Consider the following 13010-nt stretch of genomic DNA (forward strand, 5'->3'; position numbering starts at 1 on the left):
TATGCACCCAAGTCATCCAAAATCGCATTGTTTTTGTGTTCCACAGAAGAACTCAAAACACATTGGAGTTATTGATTTGAATGACATTCTACAATATGCTAATGGTTTAACTCCCAGCAAATATAGAAAAAATGTCCTTATGCTAACACACTTTGTCAATTCATTTATCTGGGACCAAAATGTAATGACATCTTTTATTTATTTTGTTGATACAGGGCTCCTTATTTGCAATTCATAACCCAGTATTATGAATTATGCATACCCCAATAACAATGCCAGAAAACGTCTTTTTGTAACTAGTTTTCATGAGTGGTGTGCTGCCAGCCACTATTTCTGCTTTGATTCAAAATCTCAATTCCTTTAATGTTCACAACATAATTCACGTAGCAAGTACAACAGCTAAAAATAAGCTCAAATAATGATTTAATACAGCCATGACTGTTAAACATGGAGTCCAATGGAATTCGTATTTACGTTCACACGTTCTCAGGATTGGCTTGGCCGTCATCTCCTTTAATCTCTGACGCTCTTTGCCGAATTTGCTCATCTTTACACATATTGTCAGACACGACCACGGTCAGAATGTTGAGCTGCGCCGCTTCGGCCTCGTGAGCCAGAATGGTGTGCGAGGCGGCCTCTTCCAGCAGGGATGACATGGAGGGGGTATCCACGGGGAGCGAGTGGGTGCTTTCGGAGCAGTTTGCCTCCACAGGGATGGCAAACGGTCTGTCCAACGTGATGCCACCGCTACTGCCATCTGACGTCACCGCCTGATCCCGAGACAGCATCTCAGTTTGGATGGTGGTGACCATGCCCAGGTGGTCATGATTCACCAGGGTGATGGGCCCCGACTCGGGAGGCACTGCGGCAGCGAGAGAGGTGACGTTGCTTTTCGATGCTTTTTTGGCAGCGCTCTTTTTCTCCTGCGTTGTAGCCTTGGATTTCTTCTCCTCCACGTTGCCCTCCAAGACCACCAGGTAGTTCTTCCACGGGGCATTGGCATCATGAGTCTTAAGTTGGGACACAGTGGAGGAAAAGGTCACCAGATGTGGTTTATTATATTTTTTATATTTGTACTATGGTTTAATTTATTTTCAGTTTGGGGTTTGTTTTTGCTTTTAGTGTTACGTTAGTGGTTGGATAGTTTTTGGTTAGTCGGTCAGAATTTTGTGTTTGTTTGTTTGTTCCAACACTTTTATTTCTCCATCTGTTAGGTCTTTTGTTCGAGTCAAGTTTCGAGACGGCGTGTAACTCACCGCAGTGTGTCGGCGAAGAGTCGACTTGTCAGTGAAAGTGCGGCTGCACAACCCGCACATGTAGGGCTTTTCACCGGTGTGGATGCGCTGGTGCCGTTGGAGAGCGTTGAGCTGTGTGAAATGCTTGTCGCAGTAAGTGCAGGCGTAAGGACGTTCGCCTGGGGCAGGGCAGGGTGCGGGATGTCAAATGACAATCTCAGCTTTCAAACTTGGAAGATCCAAACCAAATGCTTACCCGTATGCACTGTCAAATGCTGCCGAAGGGAGTTCCTCTGGGCGAAGCCCCGGCCACAGTGCTCGCACTTGAACGGTTTGGAGCCGGTGTGGATGTTGGAATGATACCGCAGGTATTCCTTAGAGGCAAAGCTCTTCCCGCAGGCCTCGCACATGAAGGGTTTCTCACCTTGGACAACAACAAAAGTTGACGAAAGCGCCATAAAGGACAAGATCGTAGTTGGGTTGTCGTCTTACCCGTGTGCGAGCGCTTGTGATAGGCCAGCATGCTTTTCTGGGTGAAGCGGGAGTCGCATTCATCACAGGCAAAGGGCTTCTCGCCCGTGTGGATTCTAAAGACAACCAACAGCCAGACATAAATCTTCTCTGCCATTTCATGGAGCTGAATTCAGTAGTTTTGACTGTCACTATACCTTGCTGGCATCAATAGATGAACAAAAATGCATTATTTAGAGTAAATAGAGTACACCGGTACCTCGTGAGTTTAATTCGTTCCGTGGCCAAGTTCGTACCTGTGGTGCATCTTGAGAGCCGAGTTCTGGGTGAAGCGCGCTCCGCAGTCGGTGCAGACAAAGGCCTTGATGCCGCTATGCGTCCGCTTGTGCAACTTTAGGGATGCTTTGGAGCTCAGTGACTTGCCACAGTCGGAGCATTGGTGCACATGAGGATCATGCACCTAAAAAGGCAAGGTGGACGAGTCAGGAAATGCGGTAAAAGGATTGGTGCTCGAGTTGCAGGACTTTGTTGCTTTTTAATACCCATACATTCCGATAGAAATTTTCCATAATTCCCCAGCTGAAATTCTCATGGGAATTTACCAGAACCCTGGTGGAAATTCACAAGATGTCTTTCACCCATTTGCAACCTGACCTGCTTGTGGTGGCGCACCACATCCTTCTTGCGCTTGAAGGTCTTGGCGCAGATCTCACATGTGAAAAGCCGCTCACTGCTATGGACGTGCTTCTCATGGATCCTCAAGTTGCTGCGGTTGGAGAAGGTCTTTAGGCAGGTCTCGCAGCGGTAAACCAGGTCAGCTTTGACTCCGTGGTAGGTGCTAAGCGTGAAGCGGAAGACAACGAGTTGAGTTGTGACTCCAAAATTTCCCTGATGATTTCTGAATTATCCAATATTGTTCGAAATGACAGTGATGATAAATAAAATCCTCCTGTGTTTAATCTAGTAAAACGTGTGGCAGGTTAGATTCCAGTTGACAAATATGTATGTGCACGGTAATAACTGAATTAGGGGTCCCTGGACCAAAAGTAGGTTTGGGAACCCCGGACAACCGGGCACCTACCTCATGTGCTTCAGGTAGCTCCTTTCGTAGTGGAAGCACCGATTACATTCACTGCACGAGAATTTCCCCTTGGAGGTGCTGTTGGACGCCCTGATGTCCTCTTCCTCACCCCCGGACAACAGCAATGTATCCTCCGTATCATTCAGACTCAGTGTGTTGTCATCAAAGTGAGGTGAGGTGGGGGAGGACGAGTACATATAGTCATCTTCCTCTTCAGCATTATACTCCTCGCTTCTAGTTGGGATACTTCTCTGCAAGACTTTGCGGCCACCCAAACTCAGTTTGAGCTTGGTGGTCTTCACCTTATATCTTTTTGAAAGCCGCTCTGAACTCTTCTGAGGAAGCTGAGGTTTCAATGGCTTCTTCTTTTTGCCAGTCGTGGTCACTTGTGACGATTCCTTTACCGCATCCGACCGGGATTTACGATTCATGCTGCAAACCCTGGCTAGCTCTCTGCATTCCAAGATCTTGGCCGCCGCTTGCACATCGGCCATCCTGTCCCGGGCCACCTTCGCCTTACCAGTGTACACAAACTCCAAAAAGTCTGAAAAGTCAGATGGATGCATGTTGGAGAGCGGGATGTGGTCTGGGATGGCATCCAGTGACAGGAAGATGTTATTGAAGTAGCCGCTCGAGGCGGCAAGGACCACCCGGTGAGCCTGAAATGCCCGTGAGTGGCCCTGGTAGTCGACCTGGACTGTGATGTCACTCAGGTGTCCCTGCAGCCTCAGGTGGTGCAGGGCGTCCAGGATATCCTTGTGGTGTTTTTGGGACTTGAGCTGGACCACCGCCATGCCCATCATAGAGTGACTGATGGAAACAAGAGTTGTAACGGCAGGTGTTACAGGGTGCAACGAAGAGGTACAGTGGTGACGAGTGAGAGACGGGTCAATGTACAGTATAACGTTAGGTGTGTACTATAACGTTAGCTGTGTCCTATACTGCCCCCAGGTGGCCTAGGCACACACATTGATGTAAAAACAACTGTAATTACTGTATATTTGTTTAATATAAATTATAATAGTATGCTATTCTCAACAAAAACAAACTCTTTACATCCATCCATCCATTTTCCGAACCGCTTGATCCTCACTAGGGTCGCGGGGGTGCTGGAGCCTATCCCAGCCGTCTTCGGGGGACACCCTGAATCAGTTGCCAGCCAATCGCAGGGCACACAGAGACGAACAACCATCCACGCCCACACTCACACCTAGGGACAATTTAGAGCGTCCAATCAACCTGCCATGCATGTTTTTGGAATGTGGGAGGAAACCGGAGCACCCGGAGAAAACCCACGCAGGCCCGGGGAGAACATGCAAACTCCACACAGGGAGGCCGGAGCTGGAATCGAACCCGGTACCTCTGCACTGTGAAGCCGACGTGCTAACCACTGGGCTACCGGGCCGCCAAACTCTTTACATTGTGGTTGAATTTGGGGCGGGGTCCAAGAATGAATATTGGCATTTCCTTTCATTTCAATCGGGAATGATCCTTTGAGCATGGTCGCCGAGCTCGCTGAAACCCGAGTCTCAAGGCACTGCTCTACACTTTTTAAACTGATGTATGCAAAGACGAAACGGAGAGCTGCAGGGTGGTCTGAAATGATGGAGGGTAAGAAGGGTGGCCGAAGCAAGTTAGATATCAAAGAAAGGAAGGGGTTACCACCACTTTTAGGTTCTCCCACTCAATACCTGAACTTGAAACCCCAACAGTGACCGTATAGCCGTAATTTGAAACCTTAATCCTTGCATACCTACTATCTGTGTTTTAATAAATGTGTGAATAAAAAGAGTGTAGATCATAGCCAGTGCTGATCATAGCCAGTGTTACATATAAGCCCAATGGCACTCATGCAGAAACGTTTTCCGGAAAGATGCATTCAAATAACGACGCTAGCCCATATTATTTTTACATTCCAATACAATCTGTGCCCATTTCGTTGTCCTGGCAATACGGGCGAACGAAAGCCACCGTTAAACTGCATAGAAAACAGGGCTGAGGCTCATACTCCAAATTTTAGGATCGCAACGACTTTCTTACCGTAAGGTCGCTAAAATGGCAGCCCCTCTGAACAGTCGAAAACGCCGATCCCTATGCGTACTCGAAACGCACACGGAACTTAATCCGCAGGGGAAGATGGACGGCAGCTCCGCTTAGACAAACAACATGAAGGCGAAGAAAATAAAAATAAAAGCAATACTTTGCAGTTTTATCACGGGTGCTCTTTTAGGGACGTCAGTTGTCAATATATGTGACAAATTTTAACAAGATTTGTTCACAAAGAGTCGCTTTCGCAACAGTTTTAACCTAGTTTGTCTCCAAAGAGACTCCGTATACTGTATGTCCAAGGCCCAGTGTGGGTTTACGCATGCGCAATGTGGCTTTTAGATGGAAGGTTTATACTGTACTGTACCGTATATGTATTTGTTCTCTGTCCTTGCTAAAATGGCACATTTTTGACATGATTTTCGCCTTTATTGGTGTTCTGTGATGATTTATTGGCATATTTTTTATTTTAAAATTTACACATGGAAATCAGCGAGGAGCTTGTGGTTATAGGTTCACACTTTGTCCACATGACGGCGCTATTGCCTAGCTTGTCAACATAGCGAGCCAACTAGCTTTAAAAAAATATATATATATAAACTACCGTATACAGTACAATACATACGGTTACATCTCATCCTTTTCAGTTTTTCTCCCCTTTTCATTCTGACATCCAGCAGTTAATTAGTACTGAACGTTGTACGAAAAAACGAGGTGATTAAATAGTCCGTTCCTGCTGATAATAACTTGGGAGTTAGGTAAGAGAGACATCTGATAACCAAGCACCTTCAAGGGAGAGTGTCAGTAAGCCATTCATACTCAGAATGGCATAAATCATCCTCCGAGATGCAAAACACATTGTAAATATCCATGCAACGCTACGTGCACGGTGGAGAATGCTCTGCTGTTGCCAAGGTTTCTTGTCTCCTCCTCAAAGAAATCTATACAGCTCCCATTTAGCATAATGAATCCTACAAGCCTGCAGTGCTCCCTCGCTTCGGTGACTCATACTACACGCAGGGCCAGAGCTTTGCACTCACATAAATTAATTTCATTTTATTCTTGTCACTGTATTCAAGGGTTCCCAAACATTTAATTAAATCAGATTGAGGGTGAAGGACGAAAATATCAAGTTATCAAAGTTTATATTATTGATCAAAAGAAAAACTATTAAAAGATAATAGTTTCCAGTCCCATAGAGGGCAGTAATTCACGTTTATTGTTACAATATTTTTTAACTGTAGCCCTATCTGTTGGGTCGAGAATACCACTGCCCTTACTTGGTCCGAGATTCATGCAGAGTATAATGACAGATGTGTGGAAAATAAATCCCTCTATCTACACCAAAACCGTGTAATCTGGATGGAGTGTATCCATCGGATGTCAATGCGAAAGCATTGCAGCTTCTCCCCAGATATGACTCATACTCGGCAGCAGATGCTAAAATGCAGAAATTAACTGGGAAGAGAGCAAAGCAGCGGTGAAGCGCTGGTGTATGAGCTCCAAGAACCGCAGTCTTCTCTTTGTACCAGACAAGCGCACTGGGGCTGAGCCAGACCGACCGCCACTGGGTCCAGCTCCGTGTTCTGCGGTGGTTTGGCCTTCCGCTCCCCTCAGACTCATTCAACAATAAACATCAATCATTCCATTCATGTTTTTCCCTTCTGTGGAGTCGGTGCTACGATCTTACAGTTCAGACCTTGGTTTAGCAAGCGTCAAAAACCTCAATTGTGTGTTTTCTTCTCAGTCTTAATGCTGGAACGATACAAAACAATTATAGGGCATATATAAACAAACAACCATTCACACTTACGGATAATTTGGAGTTGTCAATGAACCTAACATCCATGGTTTTGGAATGCAGGAGGAAACCAAAGTAATTGGAGAAAATCTACAAAAGCACATGCAAAATCCATAAGGAAGTCTGGAGCCTGCAGTTGAACCCCCAACCTCAGAACTGTTAGGCGCATGTGCTAACCTAACATATTTATTTGCTGATGTTATTCAAGGGGGTGAACCTTGATTATCTTATCGTTAGGGTGATAGACTATACTGTGACTAAACACATTTAATTTTAAGGGTGAGTTTGCAATAAAACACACACACACATAGACAAGAGTCCAGGCTTGTCTCGATTGGCTGTATGCCAAACCACGAGAGTCTAGCCCTGGCGAGTCGAGCCGGAACCTCAAGAGCAAGATGAGGACACCACAGCGTTGAAAGCAGACCTTTGTAATTGTGGTCAAATTTTGTTGGACTGATGAGACTCTATGCTTTTTGCAGCAACATGAGGCCAAAGATTTCCTTTCAGCAACATGCTTTTTGTGGCTCCCTGCTCCTATTGCACGATTGGACATTTTGTGTCATGTTGATCTAAGGAGGATGCTCACTGCCTTTTTTTCCCTTTATAGTTGGCAAGACAATAAAACAGACAAGGTCAAGGACAAGAAGTGGAAGTAAGAAGCATCTGATTCATCGCAGCTGGTCAGGTGATGTAACACATTACATTCAAAGAAAACATCATATGATCCAAAGTGTAACAGATTTTCCCGAAGAGGGTCGCAGAAGCCTATCCCAGCAGATTTCTCATCACTAGACCCTGAACTAATTGCCAGTCGGTCGCAGGGCACCTATAGAGACAAACAACCATTTACACCTCCATCCACACCATCGGCGAGTGCACCACTGTGGCCTCAGCGACTGGCAAAAAATAAATAAAATACAAAATACGAGAAAATAAATTAAGCCACAATAGACACAAACATTAGAAATGTCCCCACAAATAATAAAGCAAAATGGTGCACAAAAACAAAAAACAAAACATAATAGGTGGAAAAATACAAAAATGTCATGTTTTTCAGGGGCAGTACAATACAGTCATGCAGACAAATTCTCAGTGGATAAATGGATAACGAATATATGCCGGTGAATACTGTATTGGGAAACGTGTTGCTCCACAATTTGTCTTCAAATATCTGTTGTTTGAAGTGTTAGGACACCGAGGAAGGCTGCTAAGTTTCTCATTTAAATTTTCATACTTTTTTGTGACATTATTATTTTGGGGTGAGATTTTTCCTCCTGAAAAATGGGTGCATTGGCTCAATAAAAGTTGGGAAACATTGCTGTAATGAATCCTATTGTTTCCTAAATGTGTCCCTCAGAGGACTTCTTTGGAAAGACTTTGGCTTGCCAAAGCCACAAAGTGACTCAATACAATGCCGAGCAAATGAGCAAATAATCGTGTGGGAATGTGCAAAACAAAGACGCTTTCATCCGATGTCCGCAGACTCATTTTCACGAAATGAAAGGCATTGGAAAGATCACTATTTGACACTCGCTGCCATTTCATTGATCAGCCTAGCCTCTCCATCCTTCCATTGATGAAACGATAGACTGAATTCCAAGATGGAATTACTTTGGCCTCTGACTCACCGCCTGTGTCCCAAGTGCCCCCCGCGCCCCTCCTCTCCTCCCTCCCTCCTTCCTCCTCCTCCTTCATTCGTCCTTGCCAGTGTTCCCTCCGTTGTAACCGAATCTCGCACTTGAGAGGCTCAAGGACGGACGGCCGCTCGCTGCCACTGCCGCCGTGTTCAGAAATAGAGGGCTTACCTCCTGCAGCCAAAATAGATCGCAGCCTTAATAAGTGACTCACACGCTTTTTTGGTAACATTTGTGGCACGCTTAGTCAGGTGTTTCCCCACAACGCAACAGTTCCCTTCAGTGCGTTTTCCAGAGCGCCCCCACAAACAGCATTCCCTCCTTCAAACTCCTTCCTGATGCTTCTTCCCTCCTGTTGTCCTCAAATACTAGACAAAATGCAAAAAAATGTGCAAAATATCAGATGGGAAGACTCATAAATATTCGAAAAAAATGGCAAAAATATTGGAGAAATATGCAAAACTGATGACAAAACGAAGAAGAATATGAGTAAATAAGCAACAAAAAAACCTAAACAAAAATATGCAGCAAAAAAAAACGTGAATAAAAATTTGATAAAACATTAAACAAAGGGCAGCCCGGTGGAAGACTGGTGAGCGTGTCGGCTTCACAGTGCACAGGTGCAGGGTTCGATTCTGGCTCTGGTCTTCCTGTGTGGCGTGTCCATGTTCTCCCTGTGTCTGCGTGGGTTTTCTCCGGGTACTGTGATTTCCACCCACGTTCCAAAAACATGCGTGCCAGGTTCATGGAACACACTAAATTGAGCGCGGATGGTTGTTCGTCTGTGTGTGCCCTGCGATTGTCTGGCAACCAGTTCAGGGTGTCCCCCGCCCCTACTGCAGTTTTTTTTTTTTACAAAATTAGACAAAACAACAGAAGTATTATATTTAAAAAATCTACAAATATTAGATAAAAGACGAGTAGATATAAGTTGTTTTCTCCAAATGCAACTGTTTCGTCAGCACATTCGCAGAGTCCGACAGAAGCAACCTCCCCTCCCCTCCTTCCTCCTCCTCCTTCCTTACTTCCTCCCCGTGTCCTCTCTGGTTTTGCTTCCGGGGAATTGCATCACTCGTCTCCCTCTTTGCCTCGACCTTCTAATCACATATGGCACACACACGGCTCACGCACGCACGCACACACACACACACACACGCACACGTTACGTGGTTTCATGTGGAATGTTACGCTTGGTCGGTGTGCCTGATTCTGGAGGCTTTCCCGTTCCTTTCCCATTTTTCCCAGCTTCAACCCGCATGGAGCCACGTAAACAGTATTCCAAGTTTGTGATTGAATGTGAATTGGAAGGAGTGAGAAAATGCAAAGCTATCACCTCCCTATGTGCTGTTCCATCAGTTATTTCAAAATATGATAGACCCTCCAAAGTTTTTTTCAGAGATTTGTTTCCAAATATATTAAACGTCTCGAGTAAGAATCGGTGAAAACCCGTGCAAAGTGTAAGAAGGACAATGGCCTCACTTGTGAATATATACTATAGCCTTTAACTGTTTTTCACTATTTCACTTTTCTTAATTTATAGGGCGTGGCAAAAACTGTTTTGCGTGACACACTTGGGTCCCGGAATGCTCTCCCCAACAGATATTTTAAAATGTGCAATTGACGTTAATGCAAGACCTGTAAAAAAGTTAAAATCGTTCGGTCCCTGTATCGTCCTTCACAGGGCGTCAGCAGGCTACCGGAAAGCCAGCATTCAACAAACCGAGTTTGTTGCCCATTCATTTTTTTTTTTGGTGTCACAACCAAAGCAAATATCTTCCTTCCTGCGGCGGGGACGACCGCAGCCGCACTGTTAACCCTCGGATGCACCGACTGGGCTCTTGTCAAACATGGCGGATCTCCAACTTGAGTCTTGTGTAATAATAACAGGGAGGTTTTGCTGCAGGAAATGGATGTCAGGATGTGAAGTTGCGTGCAGGCGTGCTTGTGTGTGCTTGTATGAGTGTGTGTGTGTGTGTGTGTGTGTGTGTGTGTGTGTGTGTGTGTGTGTGTGTGTGTGTTGCAGCCGACATTTTGGGGTAATTTCAGTGGCTCGTTGCTGCTCAATGGCAAATCTTTTTTGCCTCTGCTTTTTTAATGTGGATAGTGGATGGCACCATGGTTTTAGGATCATTGAGAGAATTCGCTATGTCAAAGATGTTAGTAAGGATTCTGCAATGTTCTCCTCTTTTTGTGTTCTAAGAATTGATATCACATGCAATAACGGGCTGTGCTTTTTTCTGTTTGTTGATCCAATGGATGCTTCTCATTCTGGTTGGTTGTAAATAATTCCTCACCGAGCGTTAAAACAAACTCCGGGTTCCACGGCTAATTTGCAAATTCGGCCCTGGCGGCCTTTTTTTTTTCACGGTCTTTTAATAGTGAAACCTGCACATTGAATTCTAAGGAGTAAACCCCCAAGATGGGCACATCGCCTGCGGGGAGGAGAGATTTCACAGAAATTACCGACGTGGCTTTTAAAGCGGCCGAGGGAAGCGACTCCCAGTAAAATAAACGCCGTTTGCGGTTTTCTCGGAGAAGAGCGTTTGTTGACTCAACGGCTCAAGGCGAATTGCTTTTCATCAAGTCAAATATACCGCATCTTAATATACAGTGTCAAATGGACTCACACACATTTGCTTTGGGTCCACTTGTCTTGGAGGAGACCAGATGTGTGTGAAAATGCTACAAGAATGCTTGCGAAATCATCAGTCGGAGCTCCCAGCTTTGCTCCAAGAACCACCAACTGTCGAGCCAGTCACTGTTCGTCTGAATATGACCAAAAATGGCGTGGGTGAGAGCGTGTAGGAGCTCGCGGTTGTGGGAGGTGGGGTGGCGAGACCCACGACTGACACGTTTACACGGAGGAGCGAGACCGCGACGCAGGCTTGTGAGATGTGGACAAGATGGAACTCATCTGAGCCGTTAGACCTCTGTAGATGAACTTAAGTGCACCAGATATACACCTTGAGATGAGCACCAACAACATTACATCATGGGACATTTAGCTCAGCATCCTTTCCTTCTCCTTTGCATGTCAGAGGTGTGTTGGGAGGGGGGGGGGGTCACCTTGACTTCATCACCACGACATTGCAAAGCAGCAAGGTCGCGCAGGCCCAATCATTTTGTCGACCGACTTGTCGCCGGAGACGCAATGTTCCCCCCTGTAGTTTTGACCTGCCGGCCCACCCTGGCTTTGTTTACACAAAGACTGCCACTTGGATCTCAAATGGCGCCTCATTTGAAAGAGGGGGGTAAAATGTTCTTGTCAGACCATGTTGCCATGGAAACTCTGCATCGTCGTGGCAGACTTTCCGCGGGGATCTTTGTCGGTCTGTCTCATCAGGGACCCTCGCTTCAGTGATGCCCACTGATGACTCACCAGTGTCAATTTTGAATTCACTGGATACTGTATTTGGTGCACCTGCACCGTAGAATGGCATCTTGAACATATTTCATGAAGTGCATGTTTTTTTTTACTGAAACAAGAATTGTCCAGTACCTAGAGCCATTGTCGGTAGGAGACAGACCAGTTGCTTGCTCTCACTGCAATGCAAGACAAGCATGCGTCTTCACCTTTCGGGTTTGGCATTAACCAACCTAATGAGGTGTGAAACAGTAAAAATACCCCCACGCATCCCCACCAATTTTGAGGGGGGGGGGGCGTCCCAACATCAAATCGAACATCCCTTAACCAGAAAAGTCACAGAAGGCCGGCAGCTGCCAACAGCCTGCCAGTCTCACTGGAGTTTCTGGCTCAGTGGCGCACGGCTGATGTCTTTTCCGCCTGCAACCTGACGTATGACTCATCTGGTAAAGTCATGTGATCCCACGTGCAGCCTGCGGGGGGTGGGTGGAGAGGCGAGGGGGCTACCCCCCCCCCCCCCCCATCCCATTGGCGTAGTTTATTAAGAAGCATAGAAAAAGGCTCCTTTTGTGTTGCTCCGGTGTGAGTGGCAGTGTGAGAATTTTTCCGTCGTGATGAGAGATGAGTCACGGAGACCCGAGGGAAGCGCATCCAATCGAGGAACTGTTGGGATATTCACCACCGAGATTGCACGCATGGCACGTGTCGGGATGTTTTGTTTATCCCTGTGGGAGGTATACGCTACACGCATGCATCATCGTGGGAATCGTACACATCATTAATCCGATGGGGTTCCCTGCTTTGTAAAAACATTCTGCAGCCTAAATTCACTGACATTTAACACAGCGCGGCTGCACAGCTATGTGTGTGTGTTTGTCATTTTTCTATTTATCATCTCATATTTTTGTGTATTTCACAACATATTTCCAATTTTATCTATTTTATTGTATTGCTTTAATGCGAATTTTCTTTTTGTGGTGAATAGATTGTAGCTTGTCTAATATTTGCATTTCATTAATATATATTTTTTTCCCCTGAAAAACATGCCCACCCCAAATTCGCAGCCCTGTCGACCCTCCCGCCACCCAGCAACAGGGAGCTGATGTGTTGTGTCCCTTTCTTTGCCTTCAAAGGCAAAAGAAAAGAAACCTCTGCGGCGCGTCCGACCAAATTACAATTTATGAAATATTCAGCACCAAATGTGCTTGATTTTATTTAATTATTCAGCAGCATTTTTGGAGCGGGGCGGTTTACAAAGCGATGCACATTTTTTGGAAGGTTTGCCAACCGACATAGGGTAAATGGACGAAAGAAGTGGAACGCGCGCATAATCCCCAACGTATTTGCTAACTGTCATCGTGTTTGGCAATGTACA

At 45.7% G+C, this 13010-nt stretch overlaps 1 protein-coding gene across 1 annotated transcript; it reads right to left on the reverse strand.

Annotated features, from left to right (window-relative positions):
* Positions 1-180: 180 nt before the first annotated feature.
* On the reverse strand, positions 181-4889 carry LOC147187663 (uncharacterized). The gene is made up of 8 exons (XM_086099967.1): positions 4828-4889; positions 2788-3597; positions 2361-2544; positions 2003-2166; positions 1728-1822; positions 1492-1659; positions 1257-1414; positions 181-1010 (listed from the first exon to the last, which is right to left on the reverse strand). The coding sequence occupies exons 2-8, from the start codon at positions 3588-3590 to the stop codon at positions 477-479; spliced, it is 2106 nt and encodes a 701-aa protein (XP_085956093.1). The 5' UTR covers positions 3591-3597; positions 4828-4889; the 3' UTR covers positions 181-476.
* Between the last annotated feature and the right edge of the window lie 8121 nt (positions 4890-13010).

This window comes from Hippocampus guttulatus, chromosome 20 (genome assembly GCF_054856545.1).
Source record: "Hippocampus guttulatus isolate MCC_2025c chromosome 20, RoL_Hgut_1.0, whole genome shotgun sequence".
NCBI classification, from domain to species: Eukaryota; Metazoa; Chordata; class Actinopteri; order Syngnathiformes; family Syngnathidae; genus Hippocampus; species Hippocampus guttulatus.

What these genes read in the sequence shown, in the direction of transcription:
- LOC147187663 (XM_086099967.1), bottom strand. Translation starts at nt 3,590, where the DNA reads ATGATGGGCATGGCGGTGGTCCAGCTCAAGTCCCAAAAACACCACAAG. An exon ending in AGCTACCTGAAGCACATGAG is followed by an intron (nt 2,545 to 2,787) that starts GTAGGTGCCCGG and finishes CTTCACGCTTAG; the next exon opens with CACCTACCACGGAGTCAAAG. An exon ending in TCACAAGCGCTCGCACACGG is followed by an intron (nt 1,660 to 1,727) that starts GTAAGACGACAA and finishes TTGTTGTCCAAG; the next exon opens with GTGAGAAACCCTTCATGTGC.